This window comes from Equus quagga, chromosome 13, assembly GCF_021613505.1.
Source record: "Equus quagga isolate Etosha38 chromosome 13, UCLA_HA_Equagga_1.0, whole genome shotgun sequence".
NCBI lineage: Eukaryota > Metazoa > Chordata > Mammalia > Perissodactyla > Equidae > Equus > Equus quagga.
The window spans coordinates 66,241,523-66,261,183 of record NC_060279.1 but is presented as its reverse complement, the minus strand read 5'-3'; the positions used below and the strand labels follow the sequence as shown (position 1 = coordinate 66,261,183).

The 19,661-nt window shown below is 41.1% G+C and overlaps 1 protein-coding gene across 1 annotated transcript; it reads right to left on the bottom strand.

Annotated features, from left to right (window-relative positions):
- Window positions 1-3,651: 3,651 nt before the first annotated feature.
- On the bottom strand, window positions 3,652-13,240 carry TAT (tyrosine aminotransferase). Its single transcript, XM_046683541.1, has 12 exons — window positions 13,122-13,240; window positions 12,258-12,504; window positions 11,999-12,103; window positions 10,298-10,365; window positions 9,071-9,229; window positions 8,732-8,870; window positions 8,254-8,306; window positions 7,304-7,456; window positions 6,345-6,473; window positions 5,926-6,009; window positions 5,135-5,233; window positions 3,652-4,703 (listed from the first exon to the last, which is right to left on the bottom strand). Exons 2-12 carry the CDS (start codon window positions 12,490-12,492, stop codon window positions 4,563-4,565), a joined length of 1,365 nt encoding a protein of 454 aa, XP_046539497.1. The 5' UTR covers window positions 12,493-12,504; window positions 13,122-13,240; the 3' UTR covers window positions 3,652-4,562.
- Window positions 13,241-19,661: the final 6,421 nt, after the last annotated feature.

The window sequence follows — 19,661 nt, the reverse complement described above, 5'->3', positions numbered from 1 at the left end:
TTCCATTGGTCTACTTCTGCCTTTATGCCAGTACCATCCTATTATTACCATGGCTTTGTAAAATGTTTTGAAATTAGGAAGTGTAAGTCCTCCAACTTTGTTCTTTTTCAAAACTGGCTTGGCTATTTGGAGTTCCCTGAAATCCCATATATATTTTAGAACAATTTTTTTTCTCTATTTCTCCAAAAAATGCCATTGAGATTTTGGTAGGGATTGTGTTGAATCTGTAGATACCCTTGGGTAGTATGAACATTTTAACAATATTGAGTCTTCCAACCCATGAGTGCCAGATGTCTTTCCATTTACTTGTGTTGTCTTTAACTTCTTTCAGAAATGTTTTGTAGTTTTCACTGCACAAGTCTTTTGCTTCCTTGGTTAGGTTTATTCCCAAGTATTTTATTCTTTTTGACGCTATTGTAAATAGAATTGTCTCCTTAATTTCCTTTTCATATTGCTCATTGTTACCGTATAGAAACATAACTGATTTTTGTGTGCTGTTTTGTATCCTGCAACTTTGCTGAATTACTAGTTCTATTAGTTTTTTGTGTGTGTGGAATCTTTAGAGCTTTCTACATATAAGACGTCATCTAACAACAGAGATAATTTCACTTCTTCCTTTCTAATCTGTATGCCTTTTATCTCTTTTTCTTGCCTATTTGCTCTGGCCAGGACTTCCAATACTATGTTGAATAGAATTGGTGAGAGTGGGCATCCTTGAAAAAGCTTTCAGTCTTTCACCACCGAGTATGATGTTAACTATGGGATTTTCATAGACAGCCTTTATTACATTGAGGTAAACTTCCTTCTATTCCTAGTTTGAGTGTTTTTATTGTGAAAAGACATTGAATATCATCATAAGCTTTGCCTGCATCAATTGAGATGATCATATTGTTTTTGTCCTTTATTCTGGTATTATGGTGTATTACATTGACAGATTTTTCATTTGTTGAACGATTCTTTCATTCCAGGAATAAATCCCATTTGGTCATAGTATATAATCCCTTTAACGTGCTGTTGAATTCAGATTGCTAATGTGCATCTTCTCTGTACTGCTGCAATTTTAGCATATGTGCTGCCAAAGCAAGAACTCCCTGTGGCTTTATCTTTTAAATGGGGCATAATGTACTTTGAATTCCATAATGTACTTTGCATGTCTTATCAAATGAGTAAATGTCTCAAGGAACAAGAATTCTTTTCTATGTTTGAAATATTGACAGAAATTGAGACACACCTGTCATTATTTTCTTCGTGGAACTGGCATCACCCTCTACCTAAAATACCTCAACTGGAACGTCAGAGCAACTGCTTCTTTGGAAGGTGCTGTGCAACTACTTGACCCATGAGGAGCACCCAAATTTGCCGGTTCTATGACACCATATGAAACTCGTTTGTAACTACACCCAAATTGTTTAACATATACGAGAGTAAGAATAAGATGTACCTGGAATTCAATTCTTCTCCAACGGATTCAATAATTCAACCTTTAGGGTACTTAAAATATAGGCCCTCCTGCGCAGCGATGCGCAGTGTCCGGCCCGTAGCGGTGGATTCACTTTTCCGGCTGACTAGAGATCCGGACATAAATGCCAGGCACTGGGGACTGTGAAGAATACGACTTTTTGGGGAAAAGCAGCGGGGACCATACTTTTGGAAAAGTTTGGAGCACGCTTTTGGGAAGCTACAGGGAATTTCTGCTTCTGTTTTACAACTTATCTCGGACTTGCAGGCACTGGCCCAGAGCTGGGAAAAGATTAACAAGTGTTTATAATACCCAGGGACGATTTGTCTCCTTCCTGGAAGGCTCCCGCCAGACGCAGCCCAATTAGGGAGCAAAGGAGAGGGAGACTCTCTCGATGAGGCCCCGGTCCGGGAAAGAGGCTGCAAGACCAAACAAAAAAAAAACCCCGAGAAAAACCAGGACCCTCTTAAAGGTCCAGACCCTCGCCACCAGCTCCGGTTTGCGCCTGCGCCCTGAGCGGCGCAGCCTTGCTTCTCAAAAGCGCATGCGTCTTGAACTGCGCGGCACCCGCACTCGCATTTGCGCCGGCGCAGCCGTGCGTCGCCCAGGCTGTTGGGAATTGATGGCTGTTAGGGAGTAGGTAGAGATGCTTGGCGGCGCCGTTTCTGTGGCAGTCGCCAGTTACCCGGTAGGCGGTGCTCAGGCCTAGGAAGAAAGGTGAATGCACAGCTGAGCGCCCTTGTCTCTGACCTTTGTACACATTTGTTTGTTTTATCCCCAGACGCTCAGACGCCACCATCTCCAGCCGCCGCCATCCGTGAAGCAGCTGAAAATTGTCTCTCGGGGAATTTTAGTCTTGTTTGGAAGCAGCCCCGGCCAGGCAGTCCTCTTTTATTTAGAAACACCCAGGACGTGATGGACACCTCAGAAATGTCATCCCTCCTTTGACTTCCATAGGAAGCTGAATTATAAAATTGAATAATAGTTACTTTGAAGAAAGGAAAGAAAAAAGGAAAAATTCACACACATGTGTACATGTACACAAAATAATCTCGAGGATGGAACCAGCAACTGCTGTGATGACCTCAGTGGGGGAGAGACTGGGTGGCTGAAGGATGGGCATGGGGAGTGTTCTTTTTTGGGGTTTTTTTTTTTTTTTTTTTTGTGGAGGTTTTTTGCGTGGTTTGGAATTTGGTCAATGTGCGTGTATTATTTTTTAAATGTTCATTTGACTCCTTTATCAAGACGTAGATAGGAAGAAAATGTGGAAATTTAAAAAGTCTAAGTAGAATCCAGTAATACTGGGTAAAATTGGGTGTACGTGTGAAGATCAAACCTCTTGTGTAAACCACGAAGTCTTCCTGTTTATTTCTGGACGGAGATGTTTGGGGGTTGCGGCAGGAGGGTACAGGAAAAGAGGAGCTAGGCATTTTCGGAAAATTATGACAGTGGTGGCATACAGGAAGCAAGTCTTTATCATCTCAATCATTGTATATTCACTTTGGATTAGCTGAAGAAAACCGAACGGTAAATTTTAGTGTGAGCTCACTGAAGTCAAACGTGGATTGGAAGGGGACATTTGATGTTTATTTTTGTAAAGGAAATTAATTGGGTGTGACTGGCAGGGTTGAGACCTGAAGTTCCTCTTCTAGATAAGGAAAACTTCCCGTAGTGAGGAATCTCCAGACTGTTTATGGTAAATTCCTGTCTCCAGCCTTGCAAGATAATTTTAGACTCTCTCTAGAGGAAGTAGTGAGGAAAAAAGTAGGCAACTGTGCCCAAGAGGATTTGCAGACAAAAATCTCATACTGAAAGAAGATTCTGGACACTTCTCAGTCCCTAGGTCAACTGAATCAGTTCAACTTCATTCTCCAATCAGTGGTTAATGGATGTAGACAACTGTAGGAATTTGAGATGGGTTGGGAATCCAAAAAGTTGAAAGTGTGAAGTCAAAGGCCAGAAGTTTATAATGTTGCTTCTGAGTTTGCCTTGTTTGTAAATAGGAAACCAGAAGTTGAGCTCCCAAATAAAATATTTCAGGAATAGTGTTTCTTAAATAACTCCGAAAGTCACTACATCAACAAAGGAATAAATGGAACCTAGTGGGTAATGCTTCAATCAGACAGAGTAATGAGCAGTTCTTGGAGATAGAAATTCCCCATAGAGGAGAAAAAACACATCAGAGAAGAACATACTTAATAAAATTTATTTAAGAAAACAATAATTTATGCCCTTGGCAAAATAAAGGATCTTGTTAATATAAATGTTTCTTAGAAAACATATGAAAAGATAATATCATATATATATCAATAAATCAATATCAACATTACAGCAAAAGTAATGATTCTATAACAATAAGTGAGGATATTTCTGGCCCTTAGTGGTATTTCTGGAGGGTCCTCTGATTTCTCCCTTTTTTAGTACAGATGTGCCCTCATTTGAAGAAAAGCTGATACATACATATCTAAATTTAAAAAATTGATCAATTAAAGGATATTTTTTCACGTCACGAAATAATTGTTTCCCCAAAAAATCAACAAAAAGGCTTCTGTAAGGGATCCTTAAAATTAGCAAATTTTCTTAACACATTTAGAATATAATTAACCAAATACATGTGTCTCCAACTTCTTTTGTTATAGCTCTATTGCGTAAAGTGAGGTATACCCGAAGTAAGGCAGTAACAGGGTTGGGCTTCAGATCTGGCTGGGGAGAATGTGTTCTTATAGTATGAGGAAGCGGTTGGGGCACAAGTTCTCTCAATCTTTTGTTTCTCTCACCCTGAGCTCTTAATTGTCTTATCTCTACTGCTTTCTGGTAAACTTTGTTCACCTGGTACTCTCAAGAGAAAAAGAAGAAGTCATGTGGGAGGGGAGCAAATTATGACTTAGTGGGTCACTCCAGCAGAGCAGAGCGAGGAGAGAATCTGGGATTCAGAGTGTGCATGTGTGTATAGTTGGGGGACAGCAGGAGCAATCCTGAACCCTTGACGAAAAGTGTTTTTGAGCCGCCTCTCCCGGTAGGGGTGCCTGACTGCCTGAAGAGCAGCAGGGCCCGGTGCAGCCCTCCCCGGATGGGACATAGACTCAGGAGAATGGACTCGGGCCTATTTGTCACACTCCTCCTGGCTCCCTTCAGCACAGTGGTAGTGCTGCTCACAGAACTCCTGGATCCGGCTACAGGCCTCCAGCATCATCACTTTGGGGACTGTGATTACCACGCGGAAGAAATTCAAGTACTCGAAGCACTGCAAAAATAAGAGCCAGTTATTCTCAGAGCAATTGAATCTCATCCTGGACCACCCTAAAATGGCCTGGGCCCTAATCGACGAGAAGCAGAGAAGCCATGTACTCAGGGCTATCAATTTACTCAGTTCCCATCACTGGGGTGCTAAGCCGGTAACTGAGTCAATTCATCTTAAAAGGAACTTGTGGGACAAGCTTGATTTCCTCTCACCTAGAATGTCTGGCCACCACTTTTCTTCCTGGTATGGATAGGATAAGGATGGGGGAGAAGTAAATTTTAAGTAGAGGCCGTGAGACACGTCTGTTTGAATCTTATCAAATGAGAATACACTTTGTTGGGGGAGAAAAAAATCAGGCTAAAGACCAGCTCAGGGAGAGCTCCTGAGGCTCTAGAAACTGTTGAGAATGTTGTGAGGGAGACACAAGCACTCACCGTGCCCGGGAGGCAGTGGACGGATTGCTCAGCAACTAAGCGTTCTGTGAACTCCACATCATTCTCAAATTCTGGGAAATGTTCCATCTCAATTCCAACCTATGCCAGTAATAGGGAGAGGCGGACTTATCAGGAGGGAAAACAGGCCAACTCTGTATGCTAGAAATTAAGGTAGGGAATGCTCTAAATGATATCTTGGAACTCTACCACTGACAACTAAGAGGTCTAGCACTTAGGAACTCATGAAATTTTTCATAGGGAAGAGAGGACATATTTACATTAATATTGTAGTTTATTGAAGAGTTCCCTTCTGAATGCTGATAAATGAAAGCTGGAAATAGAATGCCAGTGTTTCTCCAAAAACAACTGTTAGCCTTATGGGCCAGGCAAGTCTTTATTGCATAGAACTATCCCACCTGTTGCAAGATACTTAGCATCCGTGGCCCACAAAATGCCAATAGCGCCCCCTAGTCATTCTGAAAACAAAATTCCCTTACGTTCCCGAACACTCCTAGGGAACCAGTATCACTCCCAGTTGAGAACTACAGTGGTATGGAAAGCCTCTATTTATGTCTTATATCTTTTCTGTATCTACTTATAAAATGATTCTCTGTATTGAGGAATTGTTATTTTAAGACTTTTTTTGTGAGGTTAAATCACATCAGTGGGACAATTCAGAAGAAGGCAATCCCTACACTGACTGGCTCAGAAGCCTACCTAGCTGTTTTTGGAAGCCCTGCAGACTGGTTTCCCTTTGCCCTAGAACAAGTGCCTGCCATCCACGTACTCACCATGAGGTACATGGCCCCAGAAGGGCGGACTGGCCGGAGTCCAGGGATGGCAGCCAGCGCACCATAGCAGAGATCCGCATTGGACTGCAAGAGAAGGCAGAGAGACGTCAAGGACCAAAATTTAAGTGAAAGAAAAACAAAGTCCTAAAAGTAGAGCCCACATTTAAGGTGAAGAACCTAAGTTTGCTCTGCTGGCATAAGGAGTCAACAAGAAAAAGCCCTGTTACTTGAGGCTTTGCGCCAGGAGCAGAGTGAATTGCCAGAAATGACAGAAATGCATGGGTAGATACTCCTTCTGCTTGATTTGGAAGCCCCATAATGGAACATTGCTCTGGAAATGAGGACTCGTTATTCCTCACCCCGCTGGTAACATTCCTTGACTCCCAAAGTCCAAGTAGAAGGCCACAGGCTGCCCTTACCTTGAGTAAGCTTAGAGTGTTGTGGTAGAACTCTTGAGGGGTGCGACGCAGGATATTTTTCAGAGCTCCCTGGACAATGGTGCAGGGTCCCAGGATCCGCTGACTCAGCTTCACCAGCCCATCTCGGATCTAAAAGCCCCCCAGCAAACACATTATTTACCCTTTCTGAAGCATCTCAGTTTTGGGGATTCTTGTTCTGACCATTCTTTCTATCAAGTTTTTTTTTTTAAGATTTTTTTTTTTAATTTTTCCTTTCTCTCCCCAAATCCCCCCAGTACATAGTTGTGTATTTTAGTTGTGGGTCCTTGTAGTTGTGGCATGTGGGATGCCACCTCAACATGGCCCGATGAGCAGTGCCATGTCCGCGCCCAGGATCCGAACTGGTGAAACCCTGGGCCGCCTAAGTGGAGTCCACAAACTTAACCATTCGACCATGGGGCCGGCCCTCAAGTTTTTAATCTTTGGGGAAATGATGGTGCCTAGTGGCATTCTTTGATCAGACCACCGGGGTTTGTAGCCCAACTCTGTCACATAGCTGCTGTGTGACTCTGGGAAAATTATGCAGCTTCTCTGTGCCTCATTTTTCTCAACTGTAAAATGGAGATAATATTAGTACTGGCCTTATTGGGTTGTTGAGAGGATTAAATTAAAATAAGTTATATAAAACACTGGGACATCGTAAACCTACAAACAATATCAGGTGTCATTACTGCTATTGTTTCCTTTTTTTGTGTTCCTAAAATTGGAGGCAGATGGAACTTGTTCACAGAGCCACGTACAGAAAAACTGAGCTTCGGAGAGCAATAACTAGTCCTATCTTTAACCAGCATCTTTCCAGTTACCCAGAACTATAGGGCCAAGAATAAAGAGAGAAAAAAACTCACCTCCTCATTACTGTGCATGCGCAGTAAACACGTATAGCCCAAATTACGCATTCGATTTCACAACATTGCTCTTACCTCGTTGCCAAAAATGTCTCTTCGGTCATGGATGAGGATCCAGCCCAACCTCCAGCCGGGAACCAGCCAGCGCTTGGCTAACCCTCCACAGGACAGGATGGGAACGTTGCTGCTGAGAGTGGCCAAAGGCTCAAATTTGGCATCTGAAAACACCTGAGGGGAAGAGGTGCTTGTCATAGTTGTCTTCTTGCTTCCCCTCCTCCAAATTCTATGCCTGCCACCCTCCTCCTTCTATCACTAGGGACAGGGCCTCGGATTTCCGGGTTCACGGCTACCTTGAAGCATGATTGGGATCCCAAGAGGCTCCAAAGGGGACTGTCTAAAGATATTGAGCCAGATGTCTGGTCTGGATTAAAGGAAGCCTAAAACGAGGAAACTGACTGGGAAATAGCCCCGTAATAGGTACAACCTCTAGGGAATGAGTGACTGTTGGAGTTATCGATTTAAAAAGAAAATATGGGTCCACAACCCCTTTTCTGAAATTCCTGGGCCCAGATATGTTGCAGAATGCAGAATCGTTTGGATTTTAGAAAAGTTATGTGGCACATATAACATATATTATGTAACACCCCCAGAGCAGTCTGGGACAGCACTCCTAATCAAACATATTAACATTTCTGCCCCTTTCCCTACACTTTTGACAAATACAGAGAGAGAGATCCATAAATGGGATCAATAAAAATCTACAAGTATCTTTATATCAGGTCAAGTCAGGTTTTTCCACCAAGCGAATTCCAAAAATCTTCAGATTTTCATAGCTTTTTGGATTCCAGGAAACTGGCTAAGGGGTGGTAGATCTAAGTATTTGTTAAGAGGGCTGGGGTGCTGATTTTCTATACTGAAATGATTAGGAGTATCTTCTGAGTATTCTAGATGCCCCTATTCCGAAGATCCCATGAAATAATTTGTAATTGAGATTATCATAGTGATATATCCTGCCCAAAACTCACCATGTCTCCATAGATCTCATCAGCTATGATGGGGACACACTGCCTTGCGGCCACTGAAAATAGGAGAAGCATGCTGAAATCATTTTGAATGTGAATTGCCTTAGCACTTAATATTCACCTGGACTTATTTTACTTTGCGTTTCATGTTTGTGTGTTTCATCTTCCTCTTTAAGAACTATAAATTCTTCTTATACTCTGCCAGGGTACAGAGCCTAAACTTGCCATTTAATTAACTAGGTATTTCTAACCATCTCTTCCACATAGGGGAGTGGTGAAGAGGCAAGTGTTGCCTTTTTCTCCTTCTTTTAGGCAAATCCTACAATTCCAGCGGTGCACTATTCATTAGAGACCCCAGTGGAGCTCCCACAACTCCATCCTAGGCTTGGAACTTAGTGAAGGACTCTTTCTCATTACAGGAAAGAGTTAAAGGGTTCCATCCCCAGCTCCTCCCTTGTCAAATGAAGTCTGCTGGACTCACCTGCCAGAATTTTCTGGAGATGACTTTTACTGAACACTGACCCACAGGGGTTTGATGGATTGTTGACAATGAGACAAGCTGTCTTTTCATCAACCAGAGATTCTACTTGTTTCAGGTCAATTTCCCAAGACTTCTCTGGCTGGGGAGGAAGAAAGGGTGAGACTAAGATGATTCTGGAAAATTTGGGGGGAATACTCACTCAAAGGTGTTACGTAAATAATAAAATGTGTCTGTGGCCTCAACCATGCACTTCGAGATCTTTCTCTGCTAAGGTAGTAGTCATATGTTTTCATGAAGTAATAACTGAGCACTTCAGTCTAAGATTAAAAAGTCATTTACCAATAAATTGTAGCATTTGACCTCAATTCCCATGGATTCAGCCAAAGTCCTGTAGAGAGCAAACCCGGGTCTCGGAACTAGGATGTTTTGCCCTGGGTTGGCCAACACAGCTAAACAAAGTTCAATAGCCTGACTGCAGCCACTTGTCAGAATGACATCCTGTGAAGAAAATGAAAATTTCATTTTGTTAGGGGTTCCCACAGCAATGGGAGAAAAGAGATTGTCAGAAGGGTGAGTGGCAGGGGGACGGCCTGGCTGCATAGTGATTAAGTTCGCGGGCTGCCCTTCGGAGGCCCAGGGCTCGCATGCCCAGACCCAGGCACGGACCCAGCACCCCTCATCAAGCCACGCTGTGGCGGCATCCCAGATAAAACAGAGGAAGACTGGCACAGCTGTGAGCTCAGGGCCAATCTTCCTCACAAAAAACAACAAAAAAAGAAGAGCGAGTGGGGAGCAATAATAAACTTACAAGTTCTAAGTAAATCAGTAGGGACTGTACTAAGCCAAAACTTAAAGAAATTCATATGTTTATGTGTGTCCTGTATCTAAATGTTGTTGAAAATGTTGACCACTTAAAAGAAAGAAATCACTTATAAAAGGACAGTTTGGCTGTGACTGAGCAGACTTCCATGCGAGATCGTTATGACCTTGGACTTTTCCACCTGGTTATTTATTTACTTTTGACCTGAGATTTGAAGCCTGACTCTTCTGTAAAATACAAAGAGCACCTCTTACGTTAAGAAATGTTGACCCCACACAGTGGACAAAATAAGGAAGGGTTGCATTTCAACTTGGTACTGCCCGTGAATTCTATATGCCACAGTACCTCAATCCTCCCACCTGAGTGACCGCAAGGTGAATGGACGAAGCTACAAATTTTGAAAAGATCCTAGTGGTAAAATATAAAATGTTAATTATTTGGTGTTTGTGACATTGTTTTTCAATGATCTTTTGCAGAAAATCAACTATAGGGTGACCTCTGAGTCTTGAGCCTCCTTGAGATAAGACTGCATAAATTGTATGCAGTGGCGTTATTATACTGTAATAACATTAAATATAATCACTGATTAGTGGCCTCACTCTATAAGAAGGCCTCAAATTGCTAAAGGGAAGTTACCCACAGCTTTTGTTCCCCCTGAAACCCTTATTCCTTGTGGAACAGAAGCAAGGAAAAAGGTATAGTTTGCCCAATATTGCTTCAGAGCTGGTACCTTGCCTAAGGCTCACCTTAGCTTCCAGAGGTGCCTCGGGATGATGGTAATAAGAAGCGATCTCCTCCCGACTGGACAGGTAGCCTGAAAGAAAAGAGCAGAAGGAAGAAGGTGGAAATTTTCATCCCGCAACTGACAGCTGAGCTCTAGAGTCAACATGGCTTCACGCTACCTTCCCCGCCTGCTCAGATCCCCGCCACTGTAGATAAGGAGATTAACTTTATATTTATATTTCACAATTTTATAATAAGCACAAATGTGTAAATAATAAGAAAAGCCCCCCCAAACTATAAAATGCTCTGCGCCATCTTGGTTACTATGATTATGTTTTATTTTCTGTAAAATACAGGATTTTGAATATTCCTAAATCCCTTCCAGGGACTATATTTTTTGGAAAGTTGTAATCAATGTATTCAACACATTGGGTCCACTTTAATATTTTTATGTTATATACCCATTAGTGTTTTGGTACAGTATTTTTTCTTTCTAAGAAAGAAATTACATTCTTGTACAATATTTCCAAATGTTGGCTGACAAGCTTGAAGTATAGAGAGTATCATGCAAATTATCGTGTTTTGCAAGATTGCTTTCCAAAAAGATTGTCTTCAGTTAGAAAGGCCAGATGCAATATTTCATAATGTTTAACTTAACAGGTAGAGATGGGTCTCAAGGTTATATAAATCAGCACTTATTGAATTATTAATAAGAAAGAGCATTTTCGTAGATACATATTATTATTATCTGTATTTCCTTCGGCATGAAATGTTCATATCCTTTGGATATTTGTCAAATGGAGACTGGGTTTTGGTTTTTCAGGTTGAACCAGTTCCCTAATCCTTTGGATATAAAAGTCATTGTACAATTGTTTTATAATCTAATCTTTGGTCTTATTTTGTTTAATTGTTTTTTGTATGAAACTTTGTAAAATATAAACAATCTAAAAAAATCATGTCTCTGAGACCTCTTTGGAGTTTTTTTAAAATTCTATTTTGCATGAAACTGGATTTTTATTCTGCTTTAGGAATATGTTTCTATGTGCACATATACACAGGGGAAAAAATATGCAACACCAAAACAAGGTGAAAGATTCACTTATTTTACCAAAATGTTTAGGTTAGAAATATTTAATAGATGGAGAGTATTAAACCGAAATAAGAATAATTTCTTTCTGTCAGAAACAACCTTCTTTTCTATTCAATAGGACAGCCCATTCTTTGTTATTCTTGTTTTGTTTTGTTTACTTTTTAAATCTGAAACAATTATAACTACATTTGAATGTGACCTGGACCATAATTAAAATAAGCCTTGAACATGTAGAGACGGAGAAATAAAGCCAAGGACCTATTTATATAGCTCAATAAGTAAATTAATTTAGGACCTAGAGGGCTCAGTAAACAAGTAGCTGCAGCCAAACTCAAGGCCTTGGTATTAGAATTAGTGATAATAGGATAGAAGCATTATTTGAGAAAAAGTATATGATGGGAGCCTAGAAGGGAGGTGCCAGTAGGCCAAAGGAAGCCAGGAAAGAGGTTGGACCTTGATGGCTTATGTTTAAGCATCCTGAGACCCCTTGCCCCAAACCCAAATGGCCATTTGCCTTAGCCTCTCCTTAGGAACTAGGCATCAGGAAAGCAAGGAGAATTGCTAGCAATTCATTCCTACTGGAAGAGCACTAAAGATCTGGAAGCCACCAGATAGAGTCTCAGGAGGAGCTTACCAATGGTGGGGGCATAGCCATTATACTTCCCCGAGTCCACGGCATCTTTCAGTGCTTGGGTAACTTCAGGATCTGTAGACAGGTTTCCAAACACAGTAGGGTCCCCTTTTCATGGGAGGAAATAAAAGAGCCACCAAGAGGTTACTCTTCCATGCCCAGTGCTCAGACTCACCCTCCACTCCCATCTTCTCCAACCAGCCTGTGAGGATGGGGATGAGGGCAACAACGACTGCCCCTCGGTCCAGTGTCCCCAACTCACCAATTGACAGAGCAATCATGGTTTTGTTTGGGTTTTGTTTCACCTTCATGTTGTCCACGATGGCCCGGATGGGATTGAAAGTTTTGTTGGACATGTCTGAGGGCCTCACGGACCATCTGGCCTTCCTGCCTTTCATTTTTCCTGGTGCAGAGCTTCTCCCACTGATGTTGACATGCATGTCCAGAACTGAGGGCGAGTTACCGCTGCCTGTCATCTGAATCACGTATGGGTCCATCACAAGCGAAGCCTATGGGGAAAAGAAAGAAGTTTCTGTGACACTAAGAACAGACCACCATCCTGAGGGGCTATATTTGGACCTAAACATCAGGGTGATTTCACTGGATGTCTCTTTCCAAAATTCTTTCTTTGTTTTGCTGCTTTCTCATGCAAAGTAGCTTTGTTGTGCACAAGGGGAGTTTTAAGACTTTTCACTGAGATGGAAAATAAAGCAAGAATGCATTCTACAATGTTATCAGAGCATTCCATTGAATACTTATCTCCTGTGAGATTTGCTATATGCAACTGTAATCCCCGTAAAAGTTTAACTAAACGCTCAGTGAAACCAAGGGGAAAGGACATGAATATCCTTTAAAAGTCAGAACTTCTGTGCTCCCTCCTTTCCTTGCAGAGCCTGTCCAAGAGAGTCCCCCTAACACTTCAACAGACTGTGTCTTGCATTCTGCAAAGAAGAACCAGGAAGAACCACTCCAAGTTATTAGAAATTTAGTGTTAATATTATCATTAGTAAAAATAAAGCCCCATCCCATAAGCATCTTACTGCCCTGTGGAAAAAGAAGTCAGTACAACACAAAGAGAAAAGCATACACCCCAGCCACCACCATTAGCTGAGTCTTAAGTCTTTACCTTCCAAGTAAAGAAGAAGCAGTCTGCAGGTAGCTGAGCGGGAAGCTCTCTCAGTTCTTTGGCAAGTTACAGTGACAGTGGAATCAGATGCAATTCCTGGCTCCTGAAATACTTCCCATAAATGGGCGTTGGGCTTGAAACTTTTATGCTATTGGTTAGAGTGAGAAGTGGGCAGCAAGTCCTCCTTTTTCCTCCCCTCCCTATTTTTTTTGCTGCTTCTCACCTCTAACCCTACTCCCACCCCCACTGCCAAATCAGGAATTTGTCCTCACTTCAAACATCTGGAATTCTCTGTGTTAACTCTTTCTGGGAACTTCGTGAGATGTGTGAGAGGGCTTTCAGAGGGGTAGTTATGATTATAATTGGTAATTTTTATTAAATCTTTTTGTTACAAAATGAGCTTTTAAAATTTTAACAGTACAGAAATGTGTAAAGTAAAAAGTGAGAGTTCTCCCTTGTACCTTGCTGTCTGTACACTCCATTCTGACTCCCAGAAGCAGGCAGTGGTAGTGATTTGGCCATTTCTATCTATTCATCAAGATAGGTGATAGATAAATAGATACATACATACATACATATATAACTTACTTCCTTCACCTTGGACTCCTTTCCTTGTCAGTCCACAAAGTTCTACTCCAGTCGGAGCAAACAGGGCAATTGAAGTAAGTTAAGGCTCACTCAACAAAAACCTTAAAAGTCCGGGATCTCTAAGGCAACCAAAACCTGTGCAATTTCATCCTTATACTATGAATTCTCCTTCATTTACCTGCTATGGAGCTATTGGAAGATTAAGAGGCCAGGTGAGAACTAAAAGAAACTTTGCTAAGCAAGCACAGCAGAGAGCTCAGCATCCCATGAGTCTATGAAAAATGCCACCCACTCAAGGGTTAAGAGAAGCCTCGGTGACCCCATGGCTCTGATCTTATCTGTTTATTTACTGAGAGACAAAGTTCTTTCTTCTCCATTTACTTTTAGGTAATTCGAGTCTCCAGTGGGATTGAATAACCTTTGATTTTTCTGGACCTTCTATCTCTCAGTGCTTTGAAGGATTTAGTTAATGCATTCTCTTCCCCACTCCAGTGAAGCAAACATTCACCACCTCATCTTGCAAGTGGAGAAGCAAAAGTGCCAGGCAAGAGCAGAAAGCCAGCGAGGTCTAAGAAAATGTAGGTTCTGAAGCTGGAAGCCCTGAACCCCCTAGATAGATAACCTGGGCTGCTGTGTTTCAAAAGGCAGAATACACAGTCGTGTCTGTCCAACATCCAAAACCACAGGAGAGGAAGGGCTTGAGTCAGCTCTGCTAATGGGCACCCTATGGCAGAAGGCAAACTGCTTGTTTGCTAGACTAAATGCAGTTAAACATTATGTAGATAGGAATATCCTTCACAGGCTGGACAGGACTGCCCTTGTGTACTTGTCAACAGAGTGAGAACATGGAATTGTTTCCAAAACACATAGATCTTGTCAAGAGAGAAGACCACTTTTTTCGAAATACTTTTATTCCACCACCCCCCGTTTAAAATATAGTATATATGTGCTGGAGAAAATCAGGAAAAATGAAAAGCATTTCTAATTCCATCACCACTCTTAGACATTAGTCTTATTTTTCTACTGCAAAGTTGGGATTTTGTTCTATATATATATATATATTGTTTTTTAATTTAGATAAAATTCACATAATGTAAAATTCACCGTTTTCACAATTTCAAAGTGTAAGTAAGATTCAGTGATTTTTAGTTCACTCACAATATTGTGCAACCATCAACACCATCTAATTTCAAAACATTTTCTTGGCTCCAGAGAGAAGCTCCATACACATTAGATAGCCACTCCCATCCTCCCAACCCCTGGCAACCACTAATCTAATTTCTGTCCCTATGGATTTGCCAATTCCTGACATTTCATATAAATGGAATCATTCAATATGTGGCCTTTGGGGTGTGACTTTTTTCACCTAGCAAATGTTTTCAAGGTTCCTTCATATTGTAGCCTTATCAGTATTTCATTCTTTTTTATGGCTGAATAATACTCCACTATATGGATATACCACATTTATTTATCTATTCACCAGCTGATGGACATTTGAGTTGTTTCCACTTTTTGACTATTATGAACAATGCTGCTATTAACATTTGTATACAAATTTTTGTATGAACGTAGATTTTCAATTCTCTTGGGTATATACCTTGGAGGAGAGTCATTGGGCCATCATATAGATAGTTTCTGCATTGTGAATTTTAAAATTATTTCATGAATATTTTCCTGTGTTATGAAAAACATTCCATCATAGAGAAGTATCAGAATTTATTAAATAATTTTCCTCTTGTTGGACATGATATAGAATCTAGTTTTTATCACTGTAAGGACATCCTTTTACATAAATATTGGTTCCTATTTTTTGTCATTTCTTTAAGATAAGCTTTTCTATACATTGACTTACGGCATCGAAGAAAATAAACATTTTTCTTTTACTTTTTTAGTAATTAAAGTATAATATATCATCATATAGTAAATTCAAATTTAGATATTTATAAACTAAACCTTGAACATCTTCTTTCCCCATAATCCCACTCCATAGAGATAGCCACTTTAGCCATTTCTTGTTTATCTTTCCAAGTGTTTCCTATGTCTACACAATACTTACATAGCTGTTTTTGGAGTTGTTCAAAAATATATACTGTATGTTTCTTCTACAGCTGCACTCTCCCTTATTGTAGTCACTAGTCATAAGTGGCTATTGAGTACTTGAAATGTGGTTTGTCTGAATTGTGATGTGTTGTGGTGTAAAATACACATGAGGTCTTGAAGACATAGAAATAATGTAAAATATCTCAGCAGTAATTTCATATTGATTACGTGCTTAAATAATATTTTGGATAGATCGGGTGAAATAAAGTATAGTATTGAAATTAATTTCATCTATTTCTTTTTACACTTGAAAATATTTCTACTAGAAAATTTGAAATCAATACATGGTTTGCATTCTGCTTCTATTGGACAATGCTGTTCTATAGCTTGCTTTTAAAAAAATCTTAATTAAATGTGTGGACATTCTTTCTGTTTTCCTACATAGAGATCGACAATCCGTTTTAATGGGTACATAATGTTAACCATTTCACTCTTATTGGACGTGGGGCAGCTTCCAATTTTTTTTCTCTATTACAAATAAAGCATATTGAAAACGCCTGTTCTTTATGATTGGGAATTTTTATGAGTAGCGTGTAATTTGTCGGATAGTTTCCTGGAAGCAGAATCACATTTCAAATCCTGATAGACCTGCGAAATCAGTCAACTGATGGACTCTCGGAAGAAGAGACAACACAAATATGTCTTATTTTGACAACCTCTTGAGTTCAGACTACTTGCCAGGACAACATATTTTGCTTGACAGGTGACACAGGGAATCACCAAGTGTTACAGCAGGGGTTCTCCAGGTGGACGGAATCTCAGAGGTTAAGACCCTTCCTGTTGATCTTGGTCTTTGCAAGAGTCAAGTCAACCAAGGGTGGGATTTTCTTGATGTTAGAAGCTATTGCGACTGATTTCTACCACTCAAGGTTTAGGCATTCAAGGATCTCAACTCCATATGAGCCTCAGGTTCAAGTCGCCCTCCCACACACCCTTGATGTCCTGTCCCCACCTGAGCGTTAGAACAGGAGCCTTAGGTTGCTCAGATAATCCCCTCGAGGGTAGCAGCAGTGTCCGCCCACCTTTGTCTCGAGTTTTCAGTCCTTATTGTTTGGCCCCTGGAGAATTCTGTTTTTATCTTTGGAACTCTGAGGCATTTGGTTATATTTTATCCAACATTTCTAGATATTTTTGTAACTCGAAGTTTTCTAGGTCATCCTAACCTCAATATTGCCGGAAACGGAAGTCTCTCTCCTTATTAATTTGAAACGTCACCTTTACGTTGTACCAAATTCCTGTATCTTCCTGAACCTTTTATGGAATATTCTATTCTAGAAGGAACATTTTTACAGTTCTTGATACACATTGCCAGCTTGCTTTCAGAAAGACCAATTACCTTCCTGTCGGTAATTGTTTGCAAACCCTGACAATTATTTTCTAGAAAAATCTTTGCCAAATTGATAGGAAAAAAAATGGTATTAAAAAGTTGGTGTCATTTCCGTTCCTTTTTATTTTAGTGAGAGTGGTCATTTTTCATATATTTATTAGCTCTTCTCATTTTGTGAATTACCTGTTCACGTCCCTCACCTGTCTCGCGGTGGGGGGTGGGGGTGGGGGTGGGGAGGTGGTCTCGTCTTTTTCTTGGGTGAGACCTGGGCCTAGCATGTAACTGCAGGGCAGCAAAACAGCTGCTCTGAGATCACTGGCCCAGCCTCTTCTGTCTCAACTCAGCTGGCTCGCACTCAGGTTTACAGGTCAAAGAACAGCCAGCAGCACAGGATTTTGGAGGATGGTCCTGCAAATAGCGCAGCTGACGCAAAACCTTCAGGGCTGAGGGAGTGTGAAGGGGGCAGGAGCTGCCGTATCGCAAGGTCATCCCCATGGACACAGCCTCATTCGGTAGCTGACAGCTGAATCTAGATCAGAAGGAAAAACAGACAAAGCAAACAAGTTTCGTTAATTCCCCTCTTTTGTAGCTCATGTTTTCTCCCAGTGGAAAGCTGGTGGTTGGGGGGCGACAAATGAGAGGACCCAGCTCTGCCTAGGAAGCCTTCCTGTGCCACCAGGTAAACTTCACTGGGCAGCCAGGGCCCAATAAACTGTAGAAATACTCACAAAAACCTACGCCAACCAACCATAGGTAATACTTTCATTTAAAAATCAAACAGCTTTCAATGACCTTTTTCTTCTTAAGTTTAAAACTATTGTGTTTGCCATAGAAAAGTTTTTTTTTTTTTTTTATCATGGTTAAAATAAACATGTAACGTGGGGCTGGCCCAGTGGCGTAGCGATTAAGTTCACATGCTCTGCTTCGGCGGCCTGGGGTTCACCAGTTCAGATCCCGGGCCTGGACCTGCCCACTATTTATCAAGCCATGCTGCGGCAGGCGTCCCACATATAAAATAGGGGAAGGTGGGCACAGATGTCAGCTTAGGGCCAGTCTTCCTCAAAAAAAAAAAATTTAAATAAAACTCTGTTAAAAAAAAATGTAGCATTAAGTTTACCATCTTAATCCTTTTTAAGTGTTTAGTTCAGTCGTGTTAAGTATATTCACACTGTTGTGCAACACATCTCTAGGACTTTTTGATCTTGCAAAACCGAAACTCTATACCAGTTAAACACTAATTCCCGCCACACCCCCACGCCACCTCCCCAGCCCTTGGCAACCACCTTTCTACTTTCAACCTTTCTACTTTGTGATGGAAAACCATATTTTAAATAGTTCCACCACCCAGAGATAAGCACTGTTAACCATATTACCCCCTATAAACATTTTGAAATACATGTTTTTTTAGGTGTACATTCATGGGTTTTATATATCAGAATTTTGTATGCTATGAGTCTCATTTTAAAGGATATTGAACGTTTTCCTAAGACTGTAAAAGTTTTTGTAAACTTGCTTTTTTACTTTTTTCTGGTGAGGAAGATTGGCCCTGAGCTAACATCTTTGCCAATCTTCCTCTATTTTGTATGTGGGACGCCTCCATAGCATGACTTGATGAATGGTGTGTAGGTGTGCACCAGGAATCCCAACCCACAAACCCCAGGCCACTGAAGTGACACACACAAACTTAACCACTACACTGCCAAGCCAGCCCCTAGACTTGCTTTTTTCTTTTAATATCATATATTTTATTATATTACTTTCTGTCTATATTCCTGGCAGGCTATATTGGCTTTCTGGTTTGTTTTTGTTTTTTTTTTAAAGATTGGCCCCTGAGCTAACAACTGTTGCCAATCTTTTTTTTTTTTTTTTCTGTTTTATCTCCCCAAAGCCCCCCGGTACATAACATAGTTGTATATTTTAGTTGTGGGTCCTTCTAGTTGTGGCATATGGGATGCCTCCTCAGCATGGCTTGATGAGTGGTACCATGTCCGCACCCAGGATCCAAACTGGCAAACCCTGGGCCACCAAAGTGGAGCGTGTGAACTTAACCACTCGGCCACGGGGCCGGCCCCTAAACTTACTTTTTAATGATCACCTAAAACCCCAGGCCCTTCATTTCTATACACCTGTTTCCCACACCCTCCTTTCTCTCCCCATGCAGAGTGGCATGACAGCTCACGCTCGCTGGGTGTCCACCACATACCCTTTGACACACTCTCCCTGAGTCAGCTCATAGACCTCACGTCAGTCCCAGGAGCAGGGCCTGTTTCATCCCCGCTTTACAGATGTAAGGTAGTGAGTGGTGAGTTGGAGTTCCTGTCTCTCCATCTGGCTCCAGATCCCACTACACAGGTCTGCCTCACTTTAGAGGATAAAGCAAGTTGGGAAGTATAGTCCTTTCTTCCCTAAATAGAAAAAAAATTAAAGTAGGAAAAAAAACCTTTTAGAGCCAGCTGGAGATAACTTTAAGAAAATAATGAATTAACTATGTGGATTAAGCATGGGCTATTCACCTGCCTTTTATT

Coding starts and splice junctions, on each gene's coding strand:
- TAT (XM_046683541.1), bottom strand. CDS start 12,492: ATGGACCCATACGTGATTCAGATGACAGGCAGCGGTAACTCGCCCTCA. Junction 10,366..11,998: donor TGGCTATGCCCCCACCATTG/GTAAGCTCCTCC, acceptor CTTTTCTTTCAG/GCTACCTGTCCAGTCGGGAG. Junction 9,230..10,297: donor AGGCACCTCTGGAAGCTAAG/GTGAGCCTTAGG, acceptor TTTTCTTCACAG/GATGTCATTCTGACAAGTGG.